The 22,723-nt window shown below is 48.7% G+C and overlaps 1 protein-coding gene across 1 annotated transcript in view; it reads right to left on the bottom strand.

Moving 5' to 3' along the window:
* Positions 1 to 21,798, bottom strand: part of WNT9A (Wnt family member 9A) — a 65,884-nt gene extending 44,086 nt beyond the window's left edge. Inside the window, exon 1 of the mRNA XM_054060553.1 lies at positions 21,670 to 21,798. Within this exon, the coding sequence (XP_053916528.1) occupies positions 21,670 to 21,764 (95 nt within the window). The 5' untranslated portion in view covers positions 21,765 to 21,798. The remainder of the gene's footprint in view (positions 1 to 21,669) is intronic.
* Between the last annotated feature and the right edge of the window lie 925 nt (positions 21,799 to 22,723).

Below are 22,723 nucleotides of genomic sequence, written 5' to 3'. Positions count from 1 at the left end.
CCTCCAGGGATGGAACATTCATAGCTTCTCTGGGCAACCTGTGCCAGTGCCTCATGACCCTCACAGGAAAACATTTCTTCCTAATATCTCATCTCATCTATATCTTTCAGCTTAAAACTGTTCCACCTTGTCCTATCCCTGCACTCCCTGATAAAGAGCAGCTCCCAAGCTTTCCTGTACGCCTCCTTCAAGTAATAGAAGGCTGCTCTAAGGTCTCCCTAGAGTCTTCTCCAGACTGAACAACCCAACCCTCCCAGCCTGTCTTGGTATGGAAGTTTCTCCAGCCCTTGGATCGTCTTTATGGCCCTCCTCCAGACTCGCTCCAACAGATCCACGTCCTTCCTGTGCTGAGGACTCCAGAACTGAACACAGCACTCCGGGTGAGGTCTCCTGAGAGCAGAATAGAGGAGCAGAATAACCTCCCTTGACCTGCTTGTCACACTTCTGATGCAGCCTAGGATACCATTGGCTTTCTGGGCTGCAAGTGCACATTGACAGCTCACATTGAGCTTCTCATCCACCAGTACCCCGAGCAAGGAGGACAGAGTTTTATAGCAAGACAACAGCTAAAAGCCTTTTTAACTCCATTTGCTAACTTCATCCTACAATAACTATTATTTGTGTAGTAGAACTAACACAGCTTGCAAAGTCCAGGCTTGAAGGCTTACATCAGACATCTTTGGACACAGATGATAAGACATTGCTTTGCTCCACCACAGCAAAGTCAAACTGAGCTACAACTGTGCAACAGAATCATGCCTTTAAGTAGGATTCTGCACAACAGGTGTTGCGTGAGAGCAGGGTAGAAGTTATCCAGTGCTCTGTGAAGTTTCTGGGCTCAATACCTATTGTGTCTCATTCAGGATGCTGGAGAGCTGCTCCCAGGCAAGGATGGTCCCTGACAGTTGCATGTTTCTACACATCTGTTTAGAACAAAAGAGCAAGTAGATCAATGGAGGGAGGGAATTTCAGGACAACACTCAACATCCCCCAGGCAAGGCTTTACAGCCTCCCCAAAATAATCCTCATTGGTTTCACACTGAAGGCCCCAGTGCTTGCAAGGCAGGTTTAATTTTAGAGCACACATCGGATTTGCTTACATAATTTTCTTGGTTTGGAAGGCTTTTTATTTTCCTTAGTGAGAAAAGCTGTCCAAATTTATCACGTTAAGCAGGGGGCTGCTTGCCCTTAAGGATCTTTAAACACATTGGCTGCGATTTTACTTCTAAAATTTGCATATCACAATTAGGGCAATATGGAATTAGAGCAGCTTTAAAAAGAGAGGTGGGAAAGAAACCATTAAAAAGGACAAATCCTTAACCAAATTATACTGGCTACTAAATACAATGGGGCCAACATGGTGTCCACAGGCTGCTGAAAACAGGGCAGCAAGAGATCAAGCAAAGTTCTAGTCTGAACTCACTAAGCAGGTTGTATAAAAATCCCACAACAGGGATTTTTATTGATTTTAAAACTTTTCAGTAATTTTAAGAGAATACTGTCTTTCTATTAAAGATACAGTTACGAACATCAGAGAATATGTTAGCCTCATCATCGAACTGGAAAAGGGCTTAGTCTGCAAAGAAATCTCTCCTTTGGGTATCCTGTAAACCAGTCCTCATAGCAACAGAGTCAGAACTTGGTAGCAGCCCGATACTACTCCAGATTTATTTCTGTTCCATCCAGTTCTACTCTTAGTCATCACTTGACTACAGCAAGAATTCAGCTTTTGAGGTTTGTACTTAACCTGAAATCACAAAAAGCCACAAAACCCTTACACCAATAGCTTGTTTGATCGGTCTTCCACTCTCCATCATTTATCAGCAGTCATGGAGGTCCCAGATGACAGGAGGCTTGCCAATGTGATGCCCATCTACAAGAAGGGCTGGAAGAAGGATCCAGGGAACTACAGGCTTCTCAGTGTGACCTCAGTAGATATGGAGTGATTCGTCTTGAGTATGCTCACCAGAAATGTGCAGGATAACCAGGGAATCAAGCTCACCCAGCATGAGTTCATGAACGGCAGGTCTTGCTTGACCAGCCTGATCTCCTTCTATGACCATGCAACCTTCCCAGTGGATGAGGGAAAGCCTGCAGATGTTGTGTACCTAGACTTTAGTAAAGCCTTTGACAGTTTCCCACAGCATTGTCCCAGAAAAACTGCCTGCTCATGGACTGGATATGCATGAACTTCACATGGTAAAAGATTGGCTGGATGGCCAAGCCCAGAGAGTTGTGGCTAACAGTTAAATCCAGTTTACAGCCTGTCACAACCAGTGTTCCCCAGTGTCCAGTTCTGTTCGTCAATGATCTGGATGAGGGGATAAAGTGCTCCCTTAGTAACTTTGTAGAGGACACTAAGCTGTGCAGGAGCGTTGATCTGCTTGAGGGTAGGAAGGTTCTGCAGAGGGATCAGGACAAGCTGGATCAATGGCCGAGGCCAATGGGATGAGGTTTAATAAGCTCAAGTGTTGGGTCCTGCAGTTTGGTGTATTGAGAAGCTCAATACAACAATCCCATACAATGCTACAGGCTTAAAGAAGAGTGGCTGGAAATCTGCCTGGCAGAAATGGACCTGAGGGTGCCGGTCAACAGCAGCTGAACATGAGCCCACAGCAGCCCAGGTGGCCAAGAAGTCCAACAGCATCCTGGCTTGGATCAGAAATGGTGTGGGCAGCAGGAGTAGGGAAGGGATTGTGCCCATGTACTCAGTGCTGGTCAGGCCACATTCCAAATGCTATGTTCAGTTTGGGGCCCCTCACTACAAGAAGGGCACCAAGTTGCAGGAGCATGTCCAGAGAAGAGCAACAAAGCTGGTGAAGGTTCTGGAGCACAAGTCTTATGAGGAGCAGCTGAGGGAACTGGGGTGGTTTAGTCTCAAGAACAGAAAGCTGAGGGGAGATCTTATCACTCTCTAAGATTAGCTGAAAGGAGGTTGCAGCAAGGCAGGTGTTGGTCTCTTCTCACAAGTAAAAAGTGATAGGATGAGAAGAAATGCCCTGAAGTTGTACCAGGGAAGGTTTAGATTGAATAGTAAGAAAAATTTCTTAATCAAAGAGTGATGAAGCATTGGCACAGGTTGCCCAGGGAAGTGGAGCCTCTGTCCCTGCAGGTGTTAAAAAAAAACATGTAGATGTGGCACTTTAAGACATGGTTTAGTAGGCACAGTGGTGTTGGGCTGATGGTTGGACTAGATGATCTTAAAGGCTGGAATAGACCTCAATGATTCTATGATTACTCCCAATTCTGACATTGACTAGCTCATTTTTGTAGAAGGAAGTTGGGTTTTTCCTAGAGCAGGTATTGCCCAACTCTATGGATGAGCTGCAGGGGTCAATTTAGGTAGCCTGAAAAAAAAGCAAGGAAACCCCACAAACGCCCCATTAGTGCCACAGGCCAGAATCCCTCAGACTACAGGTTCACAGAAGGGAGAAATCAGTTCAGATGTTTGCACATTTCCTTACCTACATAAAAACCCATTTTCAAGGGCCAGCTCCAGCACCTTCTTTACCATTCTGTCCAATGGTCACAACAATGTACAATGGGAGAAGTCTCATCTCAAGTGAAATTGTTTTCTTTAGGTACAAATTGCAGTACACAGGTCCATGCAGGTCTTGCACTTAGGTTTCCAGCACTCCTGACTATTTACAAGAGTAGCCCTGGAGCTCCCTGCCAATATCCTAGGAAGCCTCAAGGCTTGGAAAGCCACTCTCTAAGTTGCTTTTGATGTAATCAATTCCAACTTCAAAGGCAGCTTCTTAGCCTCCCTCCTTTAGGTGATGGTTAAAAATCAATCAATGCCAGCTGTCTTCAGTCATTGAAGTCTGACTTCTCTTGGCCACAAGAGAAGAGAAAGATTCACACCCCCAAGACAGAAGCAGGAGAATAATTAGCTAAAGCAGACTCTCACTTCAAACTTGCTGCACAGAGAGATGGCAATTCTTCAGGAAAACTGACCTCTTTTGTATCCAGATACCTTTTCTCTCAGCAGCTGCAAACCTATTCATCATCTTCTGCCACAAACCCTTCTTCCTACAAGCATGGCCACAGCAGCAACTTTCAAAGAGCTATACTGGACAGGTCCTCGGGGTTGTCTAGGCACCTCTAGGAGAAGAAGAGTGTTTGCAGATGGCATAGTTTGGCAGGAAATATTAATTCACCTTTTCATAGATCATGAGGCTGGAAGAGAGCATCACTCCCCCAAGTCAAAAATTGCATTCAGAGGAAACACCTCCTTTCAATCCAATCTTGGTGTTTTCTCAAGAGTGAAGTTACAAGTTGGCTGCTTAAACAGAAGTCATGTGTGCTCGATCATCACTGTTTTCAGTACTGCCCAGAGCCATAGCCCCTGGAAAATCTTGAGATTCTACAAATGAAGTTATCTGCCTCTTGTCTTGAAGAAGGAGACACCAACATCTTGTGGTGATAAAATCATTGGGGTTTGCCATCAAAACCTAGCAAGACAGAGTTCTTGCCCCCGGTAATTTAGAAAACTGATGTTATAATACATTTATAGGACTGGGTTTTCTTTGCCGCATACTGCTAGAGAATACTCAGAGTATTCCTTTTTGTGGGTATTCTTTGAGCAAGAATAAAAAGGGAAAAAAAAAAACCCTCTCAAGACCTGCCTGCTGATTTCACCAATTTACATTACTGGTCTAGGAAACTTAGAGAAACCAGATTTAAAACACAACTACATCAAACACCCATGTTGACATTGCTCGTGCCCACCTCACGAACAAGCTTGAAGGCAGTCAGGGAGCAACACAGTGATGGTCTTCATCCATGCACAAGCTGTTGCAGGTAAGGAAAAAAGAACGAAAAAAAAATTAAATCCACTTATGGTTCAGCTAGAGAAATTTCGATCACCTGTTAAAGGAAAGAATTTTATTACTAGGAAGCAAAGCACTGATTAAAGCAGCTAGGCTTGCAGTGGAGTACTTTTCATTGAGCATTTGAAAGGTTGGTGTGGGAAAGTGCCTAGCAGGGATTGTTCAGACACTTGAAATAGGGGCCTTTTCAGACCCAATTTATAATCCAGATGCAGCAGGTTGCTGTGCCCCTCTGCCTCTGCCCTCCCAAATAAAACACAACAGGTCCTGAACATCACCTGGTTAGGAAGGGACCACTGGTAGCTTCAGTCATGCCTCTCCACCATCCCCTGGCCATGAGATGCAGGCTTTGCATGGCAGGACAGCGAGTCCTTTGAAGGATTTCAAAGCTGCAGCATCGCAGCAAAGAGCAGTTTCACAGCCCTGGCACAGCAGGGCAGCAGCATCTGCATCCCACTTGCGTGCAATGCCTGTTCCCTTCTCTGCAGCCTGTGGGGCACCAGGGGATTTCCATGAAAGTCATGCAAAACCTGAGCTAAAAGAAACTGAAAGTCTGTTCCCTACCCTGAGAAAGCAGCTCATATACCTGCCAGCTGCTCCTGTGACCACCCAAACTGCTCACCTATTTCTTAAGTGACGCTATACTAAGTAGAAGAGCTGAAATATCATAAGCAGGGTCAGATATGCAAGGAGAGAAGTGAAGTTACACAGGGCTATTAGCAAAATAAACTTTCTCTCTGGCAGGCTGAAAAAGCAGTACCAAGAGCAATGTTGGCACTCCTTTCAGCCATCAGATTTAACCCTTCCTTTCCTCACCCACCATCCCTGTGAATGAAGGTAAAACTATACCAAACAACGATCCCCTCCCCAGTGGACTGGCAGCTGTTCAGCAAGGACTAAAGTTGGACCCAGAGCAGCAAAACAGGGGGCGCAGGTGAAGCCCAATGGGTCAGAATGGTATAAAATCAGTTAATGGACTGCAGGGATACAGGCAAGGTGAGAGCACCTCAAATGCAAAGGGATCACTGCTACATCTCCCCTTTGGAAAATAGAACCAAAATGGTCAAAATTTGTATGAAAGTGAAAAGTTAGGCTGTGATAATTTGACCTCTTGCTCAGCGATGTTCTCCTCACTTGGTACCAGGATTCCTCTGTTCTCCAACACATACATCATCTAATGCTTAAACCACAGAAGAAAACACTTATCCTGCCCAACTCTTCCCAAAGCAAGAATTATCTTGCCCAGGGCATCACAGAGGCAATGACTTTTTCACTTAAGCTTCAGAGAAACAGAGAGCAATTTCTTTCACAACCACAACTCGGCTTCAATTGGAGAGTAAAATTACTGAGCTATGAGGATGAAGTCCTGTCATTTTATCCAGCAAGTTAAGGACAGCAGAGACAAACTGGTGTGACTCACTGCCCTGCATTAAGTGGAAAAAGCAAAGAAAGTGGTTTGAAGAACTGCAAAAGCAAGATGTGAAAAAATAAAAAAAAAAAAAGTGAAAAATCCAAAGAAGAGCAAACAGCTCTAAAACAGCCCAGCTGGGAAAATCTAAGCACAGAATCAGCAGATGCAGGAGCTCTTCACAGGAACGAGTTCTCACATTAGCCTAGGCTAATGTTCTTGCAGTTTTATATCTGAGAGGCTGCCTGTATTAGTCATCTGTAAGGGGACACTTCAGCAATGCTAACTGGAATGAATTGAGTGCAGGAATGCAAAGTGGGGTGGTTAAACCACATAAATTTTGAAGAAGTGCCTCCACACAAGGCTCTAAAGTGCTCTTAATTCAGTTTAGCCTGATTTGCATTGAAATAAAGTATGTTGAAGTGAATTAAGGATCTTTAATCCCCAAGGAGAGCGTTTCCACTGGGGCTAGTTAAGAGTAATTGAACTAATCCACTTTAAAAGTCAGTTCAGATTAGTTGTGCTAAGTGGCTGTGCAGATGAGGTCTGGGAGCACAGGGACTGTCTCTAGCATGCAATAATCACATCAATCTGCCCGTGGGGCTGCTCTGGGAGGACAGCTACAGCAGGGCTGTTTTGCTATCCAGAGGCTGGGAGTGGTCCAAGACACTCAAATAAGAACACTAATAGAAACATCTACTTGTGCTTGACAGGTGCCATCTGGTTGCAACTGAAGGCATTTTCCACATGTATTTTCTGTACATAGCATATATGCTGGGTACAGCCAAGGGGAAGCTGTTTTTATGAGCGGCTCAGGGACCAGGTTACTTATCCAAAAAGTGCTGGCGGTATGTGTCATTCAAGCCATGCTTGAAGCTCACATACCCTCACTGAAATACAAAATATAACTTTGCGGGTCTCTACTCCCCCTGTCCCAGAGATGTTAGGAAGGGTACTGCAGGCTTCGTGGAGGACTGAAGGAACTATTTCCACCATACACTGATGGCTCAGGGTGGTTGGTTCCTCTGTTTAGTGCCATCACTCCCACCCCACTCTTCTGCAAGCTCCCAGAGCATTACCCACTTCCCACTGGTTTCTACCGCAGCTTTTCAACTGGTTAGAGCAAAATCAGTTCATCCCTAACCAGAAATAAGGAAAAGGTAGCTAAAAGAAGAGGCAATAGAAATCAGAAAGAAGGCTAACAATCACTCCAAACCCCATCCCGCCCCAGTTTCTACTGGGGTTGCACCCCTCCCCAGACCGGGCAGCAGCGCAGAGCAGCCTCAGCACAGGTTTTGCCTTTCTAGGAAAGCACCGAGCCCCTCTGATCCAAGCCAGTTCTTCCCCAGCTAAGAATAATCCCCCCAGCTGCTGTTTGATTTACACATTACCATGGATGCACAGTGTTTTTTATCTGGTAGATATACAGGGGGAGAGGGAGCAAGTCTGCGTGTGTTCGCTCTAGTTAATGTTTCCTGTGCGGTTCAGGCCGTTATGCCTACAGGTATGTTTATTCCACTACTTTAGCAAACCAGCAGACTTTTTAATGGAACTGTTGATATTTTTCCTGGCTGATCCTCCTGGAGAGGCGAGGCAGTGTACAAATGAAGTTCATTCCTAGCTCCAGCCTGAAGCTACTCGTCTCCTGGGACCGCAGGGAATTGAAGGTTTCCATTGCACTGGTCAGGTTTCTTCCTTCTCCAGCCTTCAAGTTTTAGATACATAAACAGAGGCACTCAAGCAGCTGACAGTAGCAAGAGCAATGTGTGGCTGGTGCTTTATGCACAGGCAGCAGCTGCACTGAAAATCCAGCCGTGTATCTTCCAGCAAGGTTCTGAAAAAGGATAGTGGGTGCAAAACTGCACCCCTAAAATGAAGCCTCAGTTTTGAAGTCTGATCTTACAGGCTGAAGCCAGGGGATTCCTGCTTCCTAGCATTTCAGAGATCACTAAGCCATCAGTAAATTTGTCTTTATTGCACCTCCATTACTGCTGCAACAGGAGCACTAACTCCAATCCCTGAGGGCTCTTCTCCATCAGGCACCTATAGAAGACACTTTCAGATGCACTTCATAGTCCAACAGTCCTTTGGGGTCCTGAAAAGAGCCAAAGGACATACACCAAGTCCCTGACTAAGCCTGCTTTCCCCAGGAATAATCCGGGTTTACAAGCTGAAGTACCCCAAGGTTAATGGATGTGCCCAAAGCTGTGCAGATACCTGGCAATTACTCTGCTCCCTTCACCCCCATGGAGTAACAAGATAAAACTTATCCCAGTCCTCTGAGTACATCCAAACAGATCAGACATCAGCTCTTGAGTCACTTAAATTGAAAGCACTTAGAAGGGCTCTAAAGAGCTCTGGTAACTGAGTAAACAGCCCCACACAAGCAGGCAAGAGCATCTGTTTGGACAAGGCTACTCAACTGTCCCTGCTGCTGATCCTGTGCTGCCAGTTCGACCAACAGCAAGTGAAGCACAGCATCCCTGTAGAAACCTCTGGGAGCAGAAGGGGTCACCATCCACCTCTCTGCCAAACGGTGGTCCTGTGCCTACAGCATGGTCTGCAAACAAGAGCATCCAATCCCAGCCAGCTGCTAGGGGACACAGTAAAAATACAGCCTGTATCACCACGTAACAGGGTCATCAAACCTAGTGCAGTCACAAACCCTGATGAGTCAGAAAAGGCCAAGCCTTCAGGCTCACCTCCCTCCTCCCAGCACCAGGTCCAGCGCTCAGATTTTCCATGAGCCTTGCAGCAGCCCTAACAAGTGCCTCAAGGGATGCGTTACTGAGGGAGGATGCCCTTCTCTTACCCTGGTACCTCCCACAAGGCAATGTCTGGGACAGCCCACGGGGAACTCAGTCCATGCACTGCGACTATAAGATCCCCACAAACAAACCACAGTTAGTTTTAAGACATTTCTACTATATCAAATAAGATTTGTTTCTGCACTGTCGTTGATCCCTCTGCAAGCTCAGGAGATGAATGCAGGATTACACTTGGTCCCAGTCCCCTCCAAATGCTATCTCTTTGGCCCAGCCTTTTCTGCACCTTGCAGAGACAAGTCTCTGCCTATAAATACATTTTCATCAGCTACAAAAGCCAGCATGGAGATTATGGCTTGTGAGGCTGACCGCAAGGACTGCTCAAAGCCTTTAGTCCAGTTCACAGTCTCCCAAGAGCAGCTCTTCGACTTCAGTCCTCTCTTCAAACTCATGCTAAGCCTCTGGATTTCCAGAGTCAACATGGGACAAGCCAGAAGATAGAAATAGTCACCAGGGATGTAACACAGCAGTGCTAATGAGCCAAAGGAAGTGTTGGATCTTTGGTTAGACCCTGTAATTCAGCTCAAGTGGCTGTTTCACCTCTGGCCTGTCAGATCAACTTGCTAACCACAGACTGGGAAATAGCTCCCCACTAGCTCCCAGCAGATTTATCTTTGGCAGGGTCTGAAAACATCCCTACCCCCATCACCTTTGATTACAGAGAGGCCAAGAGATGCAGAACGATCTATGTTATAAGTTTGCCAGGTATTTCAAGATCTCACCTTACACTGGGAGAGGATTAGGGCTAGAAAAGAATTTTGTCGAGATTAAGCAAAACAAGTCAGTTCTTTTAAATAAAGTATCAGTTCTGGTGAACTCTCCCCAGAGGGGTTTGAGCTCCAGGATAGGATTTCTTGTCAGAGGAGATGGGCAGAATTGGAGAGCTGCAGCACAGCAGGGCTTGCAGCAGAACAGTAAGCTGAACTGTGTCACTAAGCTGGGAAAGCTCCACTGGTCATTGATTGCTCTGGGATAGGTCCCTGTAGCCAAAAACAATGGAGCCAGCCCAAAAGGATCTGCACAGGTTGGATCCGCATCCTAAGTGCAAGCTGTTTCCCAGGTACTCAGTCCCACCAGCTGCCCTGGCTCTCAGATGAATACCCAACCCTGAGCTGAAATTGGCTGCCAACACTGTGCTCTCATTGAATCATAGACTAGTTTGGGTTGGAAATGGACCTCAAATATCATCTAGTTCCAACCCACATCATTGCTCATTCACATCACAACTCTCACCTGAGCAAGACCGAAGCCGGTTCCACACAACAGAGAAGCTCAGCTCTACGAGCAGTGCTGTTGCAAGAGTCAAGGGCATGTAATACTGTGACACACCTCTGGTCAGCGGGGTACAGATGCCTCTGTACCTAAAGGGAGTAACTGGAAGTCTCCTTTGAGAGAAGGAGTTATCCTGGCCTCAGACCTGGATAGGCTGGAATACTTGTGCTTAAGGACAGAGCAGTAGGATGTAGAGAAGCACCAGAAGTGTCTTTCCTAGGCTAAACTCAAGTAAACTCAAGTGGGAGCATATTTCTTTGTTTGCAAGAATATTTTGCAATGCTTTGGTGCACCTTCAACACACACCCCCCAATGCTGAAAGGCACCGCCTTAGAAGAAGATCTACACCCATAAGAGATGGAACCAACTGGGTTTCCATGGGAACCAGGAGACACTGAAATCAAAGCAACATTTAGGGGAAGAAGGACATCTAGGAAAGGATCTAGCAGCCTCCTGAAGGCAAGACACCTATCCTTCCTACAGGAAGAGTGAGGAGCTTCAGTGTTAAGGCCAAGCAGCATAGATTCCCACCAAAAAACGTACCCTACCAGCAGTCACCTACCAGAGGTCTTAGCACTGATTTGAAGTGAGGCATTGTATTGGTCACCAGGGTAAAATGAAGGCCCTATGAGCTCAGCTTGAGGCATAGTCAAGGAACACTATCTCCGCACCCGGAAGGTGGAACGCTTCACCTAGGCAACTTCAGAGAGCAAGATGTTTACTAACAGTAATCCAAAAGGTGGAGCTAGAAAGCCCCACAAGAGGTCCTCTTTGGTGATATTCTGCTTGGTATTGCAACAATCTGAAAACCTGCAGAGAAGACATTACAACAAGGGTATTTAAAGGTTTGAGCTCACCATAACAGTGAAAGCCAGTCAGTGCATCCAGCAATTCAATATCTGCACTGGGAATTAGCTGTAGGTAGATCATGGGGACTAGCGCATGGCAACACCTCTGTGCAGTTTCTTTTAAGCAGTCAGGTGGGAAAGTCTACAAAGATCACAGCAAGTCATGAGAGCAACCTGCCAGGCTGCGCATGCCAGAGCTCAGCAGACAGGCACTCCTCTGTAATGGGAACATTATATGATCCTGCAGCCGCCCCACCAACAGCCCCTCCAGCCATGCCTACAGAGGGGTCAGCTAGCATCAGTGCTCTCCTGCGCACGCTGTAGCAACACACAGCACACTCTCACATGCAGAGGTGGGGAAGCTGTCACATACAGCTGATTGATGACAGCAAGGAACATAAGGCACTTGGTGGAGGTCGAATTTAAAGGGTAATAACTTGCTCTGACTGGAAGTTAGAGTAGATATTCCTGAAGACATGGGTGAGCCACCTCAGCAGTTACTGATGCTTTCGGAGCCAAGTCACGATCAGTTCCTTTGGGAAAGAAGTTAAGAGCAGCTTACGATACTGAAGCAAGAAACCCAGTGCCAAACCATGGGCTCTGTGCATCGAAGTAATCCATCCTGGCAGGCTGTCTCACCTACCTGCATGTCACAAAGACGTCACCCAGGGGTCAAACTCAATACACCCTTGTGTATCTCAAAGCAAACAGTTTTTCTAGACCTTAAAGATAGAGAAAAAGATTAAGTAATCCAAGAGGCAATGGAAGCTAATTCTTTTGCTTATCAGCTGACCTCTTCCAAAAGGACTTGGCCTTGGAGGCAACAGTTGCTTGACCCCGCTTGCTTTGGGAGGCTGCTCTATAGTTTGATTTGAGAGGTTTTATGACAGCAAAGCAAGGATCTAGGCTAAACTTCTACCCATTTTTCCCAGGATTGCCTTACACGTGGCAATTTAAGAGGGGCCTTTTAAGCAAAGCTCAGGTATACCAAGCATCTCAGTACTAAGTTCACATCTCCAGGGTAAATCACATGTTGCTTGCCAGCACAAGAAACTACCTCCTACCATGCACTGTAAGTGTCCAATTAGGCTCCTTCAGCCTCCGAGAGGCCCAAAGTAGCTTCTCAAGAAAGGAAACTTTTGCTACAATTGTGAAACTTGTCCATTCAGTACACAGCAAACACAGAAGTCAGAGAAAACTAGTTTCCCCCCTAAACTCCATAAGCATCTGGCTATCCAGTTAATGCTATTTTAATCATCTAGGCCAAATGAATCTGCTCCTAAAATTAATGCCAAGTCCCATGCAGCCTGACATCTCATCAACATGAACTGCATGCTCCGTGCTACCCTCCAAGCCAACACAGACTCAGCATTAATGTCAGATACTGTTGAGTTTGCATGTTCTCCAGTAGATGTATAGAAGAGCTGTTTTGCTCTGTGTTCTTTCCAAAGGAAGAGTTCAAGTTTTTTTAACCTATTATTTCCCCTTCCCCCAAAAGAAATCCTTCAGCAGCTGAATGAATAAAATAATCCCCACACCTTACAGAAGGATGATTTAAGGTCACAAGCAGACTGGAAGACCACATAGCATATGCAGGGGCTGCTCGATCCATTTGAAATAGAGTTCCCAGCAACAGCTAAGGGAAAATAAAGAATACATTTTTCTATCAGCTAGAGCAAATCCTGCAACTGCTATGTTTATCCATGTAGTCAAAATACTCCCTGTTCCACTTAGCACAGTGCAAACACACATTACAATAAAATGTAAAGCTTACTGAGCTGATAAACTTCATAAGTGTATTTTATGACAGTATCTCAAGAGATAAGACTCATTAGCACTTACAGCCACGATTGCAGGGAACCTTAAAAAAATACAGTTAAAAACAGGGCAAGAAGAAAAAACTGAGACTAAACAAAAACAGCTTCTTAAGAGTTAACTCTTTCCACACTGTCATCATGATTTCTACCTCCTACTTGACCTGAGCTGGCTCCTCAGCTCGAGGTCCATAAATCAGGAAAATATATCCAATCTGTCCTGCCTGCAGCCAGACGGTGTGGTGGTCCAGGACCTGCCACACCAGTCTCCCTGCAGCCTCATTCTGCAGGAGGAGCAGTAGGCTGCCATCAGCATTTAATAGTGCAAGCAACAGGCCCTCTGCTTGAGGGCTGCTCAGATCGAGAAACCAATTGCATTAACACAACACAAGTCACTAGAGAGCTTTTTTTGGCTGCAGAGAGTAAGGCTGCTTCATTATGGAGGCAAGCCAGAGGCTCAGCATGTTTGCAGCCTGGAAAACCAGGTACATGAGACTTCTTGGATTGCTTTAACACACCCTCCAAGAAGCACCAGGAAGCTGGCAGGGTTGTTGTTGGTTTTTTTCTGGTTTTTTTTTTTTTTTTTGCTACCTGGACAATCGGGGAACTTGAAGTTAAAGAAGTTTGTGTCTAATACAGGGGTTTAGTCCAAATTAAGCAAGTGCCACCTCATCTAAGAATGCTTTCTCCAGGAGGTAGCTATACTTGCATGGTTAGGCAAAGGGAGACTTTACATATAGCACATCAAGACTGTTTGAATACACTAATCCCGCTCTCCTCAAACGCCTTGGGCAGAAAAACATTAGGGTAAGAGCTGCTCCTTTTGTACTCTATAGAACTCAAGTGACCAGGGAACCCAGGCCCTGGAGTTGACACATTGCTCCATGTAACTGGAACAGAGGATCAATACAGAGCTTCCGGAAGCAGAATTCCTTACACCTCTGGTGGCCTGACCTAGGAGACCACGCTCACAACAGTCTTTCCCATGGGGTATTCCAATGTAGCACCTTCTCAGTGGCTGCCAAAGAAGCTTCAAAATCCATATCCAACCTAAGTTCCTCTTCTTAGACAGCAGCTATGGACATACATAAGGGAAGACAGGGCAAGCGAGTTGACCTTCATCTTATATGAGCTGAGCTTTCTAGGTCCCATCACCCCTGTGCAGCTCTTGTCAGCTCTACATCAGAAACTGCCTCACACAGTGGAAGCACTGGTAATGCTCACAGGTTTAGCACCCACTAAGGCTACTGAGACTCCTCCAAGAGTACAGATAGTTTGTTTCAGCAGTGTCTTCTGGCTTGGCTTTTCCATCAAAAAAAAAAAATCTCAAGGAGCTTTAAAATATCAACATTTCACCAAGTAAAACACCAGGAATAAAAATACTGTCAGCATCTACCTAACTGAAGTGAATGGCGCATCACTGAGATGGGAATATCCTCTCTGGGAGGCTGTTGCAAGTTTGCAAGCACAAGTTTGCAAGCACAGTGGATTAAGCAGACAGAAAAACAATGAAAGAAAATACTGATAAAATCCAATCTAGCCAAAGATTCAAACTAAGGAGCATCACATCAGCTTCTCCAAGCAATTTTCTAGACCTTCCACTTAACCCTCCCCCTTCCCAATCCCACAACCTAATTCAATTACCTACCACCGAATAAGCCTTAAGGCAATTCTCATTACCCTGTGATAAAGCACAAGGCCTTTAATTATTAAACACTCATGGGCTTTTTGTGTTGGGGTTGTGGGGCTGGACTCACTTTTATTGTTGTTAGCAGCTTCCAGAAAGCCAGTTAATCATTGACCAGGCCTTTCACCAGGAGACCAGAGTCCCATAGATTCCTGGTCTCTAGTTCTGCATCACCAGTCACACTAAAAGTCACTGGCCTCTTCCTGCTTTGCTAAATATCACTTAATATTCTCTTAACAACCCATCTTCTCCCCCTAGGGAGTCATCTGCAGCACTGCTGGCCGCTGCCAATGTAAGAGGCAGTATTTGGTGAGCATTGTATGCAAGCACTGTATCCATTAACAAGCTGAGTTCAGAGAGAGATGCCCCTCAATGTCTTTCCAAGTAAGGGAAACTGAGGCGCAAGGTGGTAATTCGCAGGTCTCAAGCAACGTGGTCAATCCAGTACATGAGTCCAAGACATACAAATCCATGTCTGAATCAAGTTTAGCTCCATTCTCGGACCACACCACAGATGGAAGCAACTTTCAGGTACCTTCCAGCCTAACCTGGGATGGATGTAGGTCCCCAGGGCTGAAGATGCAGGTCTGGTGGACTTGGATACACACAGTTATTTCTCTAAATGCTCCTGGGTTTATCACCACCCTTATGGCACTTCATCAATTCCAGCACTGCCTTCAAGTATCTACAAAGCAAATGCTTCTTCTAGGAAGGGAGCTCTCCTTCGCAAAGGAATGGAGGTTAACCACTGCTTTCAATTGACACAGACACCAACTTTGAGAAAAGACAGTCAGGACTGAGCCTCTACATAAGAATTCACCCAACTCAAAAGGAGTAGGGCAAGAAAAAGCAGCCAGGCACACCCTTCCTATTCCAGGGAAAACCAGAAATACAGCACCTTAAAAAACAGCGTCACCATCTAGAAAATCCAGAACACAGGAGGGCGGGATGGCAAAGCCACCCTCCCAGCTTCAGGAGCTGCCTCCTTATGATCCAGCTGTGTTTGCCTGCGTGCCGCATTCCTCCCTCACCACCCGAGTCCAGGTTTTGTTTTTTTGGGTTGTGCTGAGAACCAGCTGCTCCATCTCACACACGCCAGAGACGACTGGCGTGTCTGGGAAGCCAACATGCTGTGGCCTGGCTACACAACAGCTTCCCGAGAAGTTCACACGCCTTCGGACAAAGCTGCAAACGCAAGCGTCTGGCCCCACACTACCATCAAGTGACAGGTACAGAAATTCTTGATATGCAAAAGCCATGTTAGCACCAGGCATATCCCACAGGCTGGAAGAAACAGGCAGCAAAGCCTGCCAGCACCAGTGGGCTTATTTTTATTGGAGATGACATTCAAGCTGACGCCACACACTTATAGCAATCGAGTTCAGAAACTCATGCTAACCCTCAGCCCCCTTAAGAGCCATCAGGCTGATCACAACCCTTGAATATCCCTTAGAATCCAGTATTCAGATCTGTTCCAAGCAATTTTAGCAGAATTACACCCTGAATTACAGGGCATATAATATTTCTACCCCAGCAGCTCCCAAAGTGTACTAGGGTACCTATTCTGCACCTGCTAATGGCAGCAAAAATATATTGCACTTCCTACACCAGAAAAAACCTTACCATGCAGTAAGGAACCTGCTCTCACTAGGGATGTGTTGGTAAATTAGGGCAAGCTATGCTTCCCCCCTCTTCCTCTCCCCCACACAAGCATCTAAGGGTTCCTGTTGCCTGCGTGCAGTGTACAGATCAGTTACATTTATGAAGAACATTGCAATCTGTCAATATAAACACTATGTAAGCAAGAGCCACTTGTAACATTACTACTGTCTTGACAAGCACTTGCAGAGGGAGCAGAGCTGCTCGGCTTTTTCTGCTGCTGGAGGAAAGCAGAGCAAACTCCAAGTTACAGAAACCAACATCACTTCTAGCAAAAGAGAAGGAGGAGGTGCATTAAAACAGTCAGACCATAAATCAGAACACCCAGAAAGAAATAGAAGGGGATTGATTTATGGTCTGGGCAGGCTGCAACCTCAGAGCCATAGAACAGGCAGCTCAGGAAAGCACTAAGCTCCTACAGTCCAGTTTGCCGTCCCACTAGCATCAGGGCACAGCAGGACCGAAGTTAATCAGCCTGCTGTCACCCCAGCGTGGCTAATCTTGTCATCTACCACTTCCAAAACTCAGTAGTGCAAGATCCAACACAATTCCCAGATACCATTATGGCATTTCCACCACCCCCCATCCCCATTTGAGAGGGGGAGGTACCCACACCCAAAGCTTGTCAGGCACAAGAAAAGCAGAGAGGGGAGGAAAGTGAAATGTAATGCTTTCTCAGAGATCCCAGCAGTCTGGGGCTGCTCCAAACTATCCCCATCAGCCAGTTGTAATACGGTACAAATTAGTTTTCAGACAGCCCAGCTGCAGAGGAGATGGCTGAACAAAAAAAAGCAGGCTCACTTTCAGAGCAGTCAGTGCAACTCAACAAGCCAGTCTCAGCTGATGCGTATCTCAAGGCAATGCTTCCCCCTCTGGTACAGACTCAGCCAGTAACAGTCTCCCATATGCACTCATACCCTAAAATGCACTCATCAGGCACCCTGATGGGCAACTCAGCCTTTCTCCTCCCTAGCATCAAGAGGTTTCATATCAGAGAAGGCTCTGGAGCTGCAGCATTACCACATCCCTGAAGGCAGCCTCTTTCAGCTGCTTTCCAGTAATTACTGCTAACGGGTCCCTCCTGAGTAGGCACCTACAGGGTCTCAGCTCTGCTCAGTGCTACACATCAGCATCACTTCAGGTCCTGCCTTCACCTTTTTCCCCAAGAAAGCATTGCATTTCACTTTCCTCCCTTCCCTGCTTTTCTTGCGCCTGGCAAGCTTTGGGTGTGGGTACCTCCCCTTCTCCAGGTTGAGCTGGTACCTGCTTCTCTCCTGCACCAGGGAGGAGGTCAGCAACACCCAGGGAGCAGCACTGAAGCTGCCAGCATAACCCTAGGCAAGGGACAAGCCTGTCCCTCCCTTCACCCTGGGCAGTGAACTATTATGTTCAGCGCATGTCCTAACCAGGCGCCTTAGGGATGAAGCAAGACAGCAACAAGTGCCCCATCTGCACCAATGCTTCATTTCACATACATCAAGCTCTACTTCCAGGGGGAATTTATCATTTTTGGCTGCTTGTGCATCCCTCTAAGACACCAGAGTCAGAGACAGAAGCAGCAGTTTCCAGCCATGGCCTTCCCACCCCAGCATCCTCTCCTTCTCCCTGGCTGTCCCAGTAAGGCAGGGACAGACATAACTACATGCTGACACATTCTTGTTATCATGTAACCATGCCCAATTTCTGTCCCCATGCACTAATTCCCCTCCAGGCCACATATTTGGAGATACCGAATTCTTTCCCTGAAATAAGACATTGGGGATGGGGTGGAAGGGATCATCCACAGCTGTCCCTATTCCCCATCAGACTGCGGAACGGAGCAGCTAAGCTGCAGCTACAGCGTGACATCTGTTTAACACAGCCGCCTGCTGCACTCTGGGCCTCACCACCTCCTCCAACAGCATCCAGAGCAGAGGATCGAGCAAGCCACCAAGAGGTATTGGGGTGGCTTTGATGATGCCTTGGACTGGGAAGGAGTATCCCTTCCTCTGCCCAGGATGGAAGTAGTGTTAACCAAGCGCAATGAATTTCAGCTCAGCCCCTGAGCAAAGGGTGATGCATCCAGGTTTTTAGGAAAGGTTTATTAGAATACAGAAATGCTTCCCCACCCTGGGGAGCTCCTCCACGTGTGGCTACCTTTCTAGGCATAGCAAGAAGGGCTAACACCAGCCTTCACAGGGCACTTGCAGAAGCACCAGGAACATACAGCTTTTACCAGGAAAGATTTCCTTCCTTATCAATATACATCTCACAGCAAGGAAGGCTCAGCTTTTCCACACACTTGTTGGATTACATCTCGCTGGGGATTAGCAGCAACCTCAGCACGGACTATTCCCCAGCAGCTCAGCAAATGCAATCTCTGCTTTAGCCCTCTTGGAAGAACAAAGAAGAGATTAGCAGCAGATGCTGCTCTTTCGCTGTGGCTCTAACCAGAGAGCAGGATGCTTTTGCATAAGCAAACTTCACTGCGCACCGCAGCAGCCCCGGAGCGCTTGGAGTGCACATCTGGCAGCATCTCTTCTCCCCTCCTTATTGCCAGAGAGGGAGTCTCAAGTCAGAAACAGCAACCGTACCGAGACAGAGGGAATAACCCAAAGCAGGACACAACTAGCAGCACACTTGCCTCAGCTCAGCACATTCATTCTGAAGTTAAAAATCTACACCAGCCACATGAGGCCAGAAAAGAAATCCCAGAAGCAAGCGACTGGAATGAGTTACCTGCTGCACTACAGCAGATACCAGCACCACATGGATTAACAGGAGAGTTACAGCCAGACTCCTTACAAGCCCTGACAGTCCCTGAGGCACAGTACAACTGCACAGTGCCGGTGGTCTTTGGCAGACACATGAGCTAACGGGCTTGGTACAGCCTTCTGTGTGCTGCTGTGGGAGAAAAGGGCTTTTCCTAAAAGCCTACGCACACAGGACAGGCTCTTTCCTCACAAAACCAGCCCCAGAAGCAGGAAGTTAAATGGTTTTTGAGTTGGAAACAGAAGATGTAAGTAGCACTGTTTGGAAAGCTTTGCCAGACCACAAGCAATGGACAAGCCTCAACACCAGGATTTGTTTTACTGGAAAGAGTGGGGGAAAAACCTCAAGTCTGCTAAAACATTCTCCAGGGCTGGTCCAGTGGCTCCTACCAGTGGTTAAAACACAGCATCCCAAAAAGAAGAACCATTGCTCTTGAGTAAAACTGACACAAAAAACTTCAATCAGGTGACAACCCCAAGTTGCAGCAGGGGAGGTTCAGATGGGACATTAGGACAAATATCTTCACCAAAAGGGTTTTCAGGCACTGGCACAGGCTGCCTAGGGAGGTGGTGGAGGCATCATCCCTGAGGGGTGTTTAAAAGATAGGTAGAAGAAGTGCTCAGGGATATGATTTAGTAGTGGACAGGTACGGTTGGGCTTGATGGTCTCAAAGGTCTTTTCCAATCTAGTGATTCTACGTGATCACATCCCACTCCCCTCACAAACCAGCCCCATTTTGGGACAATTCTTTAAGAAAAACAAAGAAAGCCAAGAGGCAGCTACAAAGTGTGCCCAAGGGTAACTCCAGCTGTAACTCAAAAAGGCAAAGAGGGGTTGCACAGACGGAAAGTCAGCAGACCCTTCTCTGCAAGGAGCTTAAAGAAAGGTGGGGGATGAGGAGGTTTGTTTGGCTGATCCAAATCCATCCCCCCCTGCCCAAAGAAGGGGGATAAGGGGTGCAGGGAGGGAGCGGATCCACCTGCGCGGAGCGGAGCGGGCCGGTAGCGCCCTCTGCCGGCTGCGCCCTGCGCCGCGCACAGGTGAGCGCAGCGGGATGCGGTGCCTCCGCGCTTCTCCGAGCTCAGCTCTCCCTCACTTCCATCGGGAATAAGCCTTGCACTGTCCCAGGCTGGTGACAGTAGCCTGCAGCCCCCCAAAAACAACACAATAACAAAGCCGCTGGGGTGATGCTGGGACCAGCTTGTCAGCCCCTAATGCTGAAGCATAAATTGGGGGGAAAAAGTTTTTTGGGGACTGTGGAGGGCACAGCACGAACCCCGAGCTGCGCTGCTCAGCTACTCCATCGGGAAAAGGCGGAGAGACTCTCCATCGCCTGAGGCTCCCAGGAAAAAAAGCGGAGCAGCTCCCGGCAGGCGACAACCTGCGGGTCCCGGAGAGCCCGGCCGAGCCAGGGTGCTCCCCAAAGGGATTAGGGTCACCCGGCTATAAGGGGAGAAACGCGGGGACAGGGCTGTCCCTCCCCGTACCCCATTCCCGGGTGATGGTATCCCAGCTCCCGAGAGAGGGGGATGCCCGTACCCCGCTCCCAGGGGATGGGAATGCCCACTCCCGAGAGACGGGATCCGCACTCCCGAGAAACAGGGATGCCTGTACCCTGCTCCCGGGAAAAGGGATCCCCAGTCTCGGGAGAAGGGGATGCCCGCACCCCACTCCCAGGAGATGAGATATCCCGTCCCAGGATAAGGGAATCCTGGTAGAAGGGATCCCCCGTCCCTGCAGAAAGGAATGCCGGTACCCACGGGGAGAAAGGATCCCCCGTCCTGGGAAAAGGGGATGCCCGCACCCCGCTCCCAGGAGAAGGGGATGCCGGTACCCACGGGGAAAAGGGGATCCCCGCTCCCGGGAGAAGGAGATCCCGGTACCCACGGGGAAAAGGGGATCCCCGCTCCCGGGAGAAGGAGATCCCGGTACCCACGGGGAGAAGGGGATCCCCGCTCCCGGGAGAAGGAGATCCCGGTACCCACGGGGAGAAGGGGATCCCCGCTCCCGGGAGAAGGGGATCCCGGTACCCACGGGGAGAAGGGGATCCCCGCTCCCGGGAGAAGGGGATCCCGGTACCCACGGGGAGAAGGGGATCCCCGCTCCCGGGAGAAGGGGATCCCGGTACCCACGGGGAGAAGGGGATCCCCGCTCCCGGGAGAAGGAGATCCCGGTACCCACGGGGAGAAGGGGATCCCCGCTCCCGGGAGAAGGAGATCCCGGTACCCACGGGGAGAAGGGGATCCCCGCTCCCGGGAGAAGGAGATCCCCATTCCCAGGAGAAGGAGATCTCGGTACCGACGGGGAGATGCGGATCCCCACTCCCGGGAGAAGGGGATCCCGGTACCCACGGGGAGATGGGGATCCCCACTCCAGGCAGAAGAGGATCTCGGTACCCACGGGGAGAAGAGGATCCAGGCAGAAGGGGACCCCGGTACCCAGGGATAGAAGAAGGCTGCCTGCAGCATCCCCACCTCGGGCGGGACGGATAAGGTGCCAAACCTTCCCTTTTTCGTAAAACTAAGCTAAGAAAAAAAAGTTAAACCGTAGGGAGCGGAGTGGCGGGCACCTACCCGAAGTAGGCGTGGGCCGGGCGCGGAGCGCAGGCGAGCAGCCCTAGGAGCGCGCAGGAGCCGAGCCATCCCAGCAGGACGTGTCCATCCAGCATCTTGCAGCGGCGGCTCCGGCGCTGCTCATCTCGTTCCCCCGCTGCGGCCCCGCCGCCCGGCCCCGCTTCTTATAGCGCGGCGGCTGCGAGAGCCGGGCGGGACCCGGCGGGGCGGGGCGGGGGCGGGGCGGGACGGGGGGAGGAGGAGGGAGCGGGGAGGCGGGGCGGGATGGGATTGGGGAGAGCGTGAGAGGAGTGAGTGCGCGAGGGGTGCGTGTGAGAGGGATGCATGTGCGGGGATGAGTGTGCGGGGATGTGCGTGAGAGGGATGCGTGTGCGAGGATGTGTGTGAGAGGGATGCGTGTGAGAGAGATGCGTGTGCGGGGATGTGTGTGAGAGGGATGCGTGTGTGGGGATGAGTGTGCGGGGATGAGTGTGCGGGGATGTGTGTGAGAGGGATGCGTGTGTGGGGATGAGTGTGCGGGGATGAGTGTGAGAGGGATGCGTGTGAGAGGGATGCGTGTGAGAGGGATGAGTGTGCGGGGATGAGTGTGCGGGGATGTGTGTGAGAGGGATGCGTGTGCGGGGATGAGTGTGAGAGGGGTGCGTGTGAGAGGGATGCATGTGCGGGGATGAGTGTGCGGGGATGTGTGTGAGAGGGATGCGTGTGCGGGGGATGTGTGTGAGAGGGATGCGTGTGAGAGGGATGCGTGTGTGGGGATGAGTGTGCGGGGATGTGTGTGAGAGGGATGCGTGTGTGGGGATGCGTGTGTGGGGATGTGTGAGAGGGATGCGTGTGCGGGGGATGTGTGTGAGAGGTGAGAGGGATGCGTGTGCAGGGATGAGTGTGTGAGGATGCGTATGCGGGGATGTGTGTGAGAGGGATGCGTGTGAGATGGATGCGTGTGTGGGGGATGCGTGTGAGAGGGATACGTGTGGGGGGATGCGTGTGAGAGGGATGTGTGTGCAGGGGATGCGTGTGAGGGATGCCTGTGTGGGGATGCATGTGAGATGGATGC

Source organism: Cuculus canorus, chromosome 2 (genome assembly GCF_017976375.1).
Source record: "Cuculus canorus isolate bCucCan1 chromosome 2, bCucCan1.pri, whole genome shotgun sequence".
In the NCBI taxonomy this organism is placed as follows: Eukaryota; Metazoa; Chordata; class Aves; order Cuculiformes; family Cuculidae; genus Cuculus; species Cuculus canorus.
The sequence above is the reverse complement of the archived record's forward strand: the minus strand, read 5'-3'. Positions and strand labels throughout refer to the sequence as shown.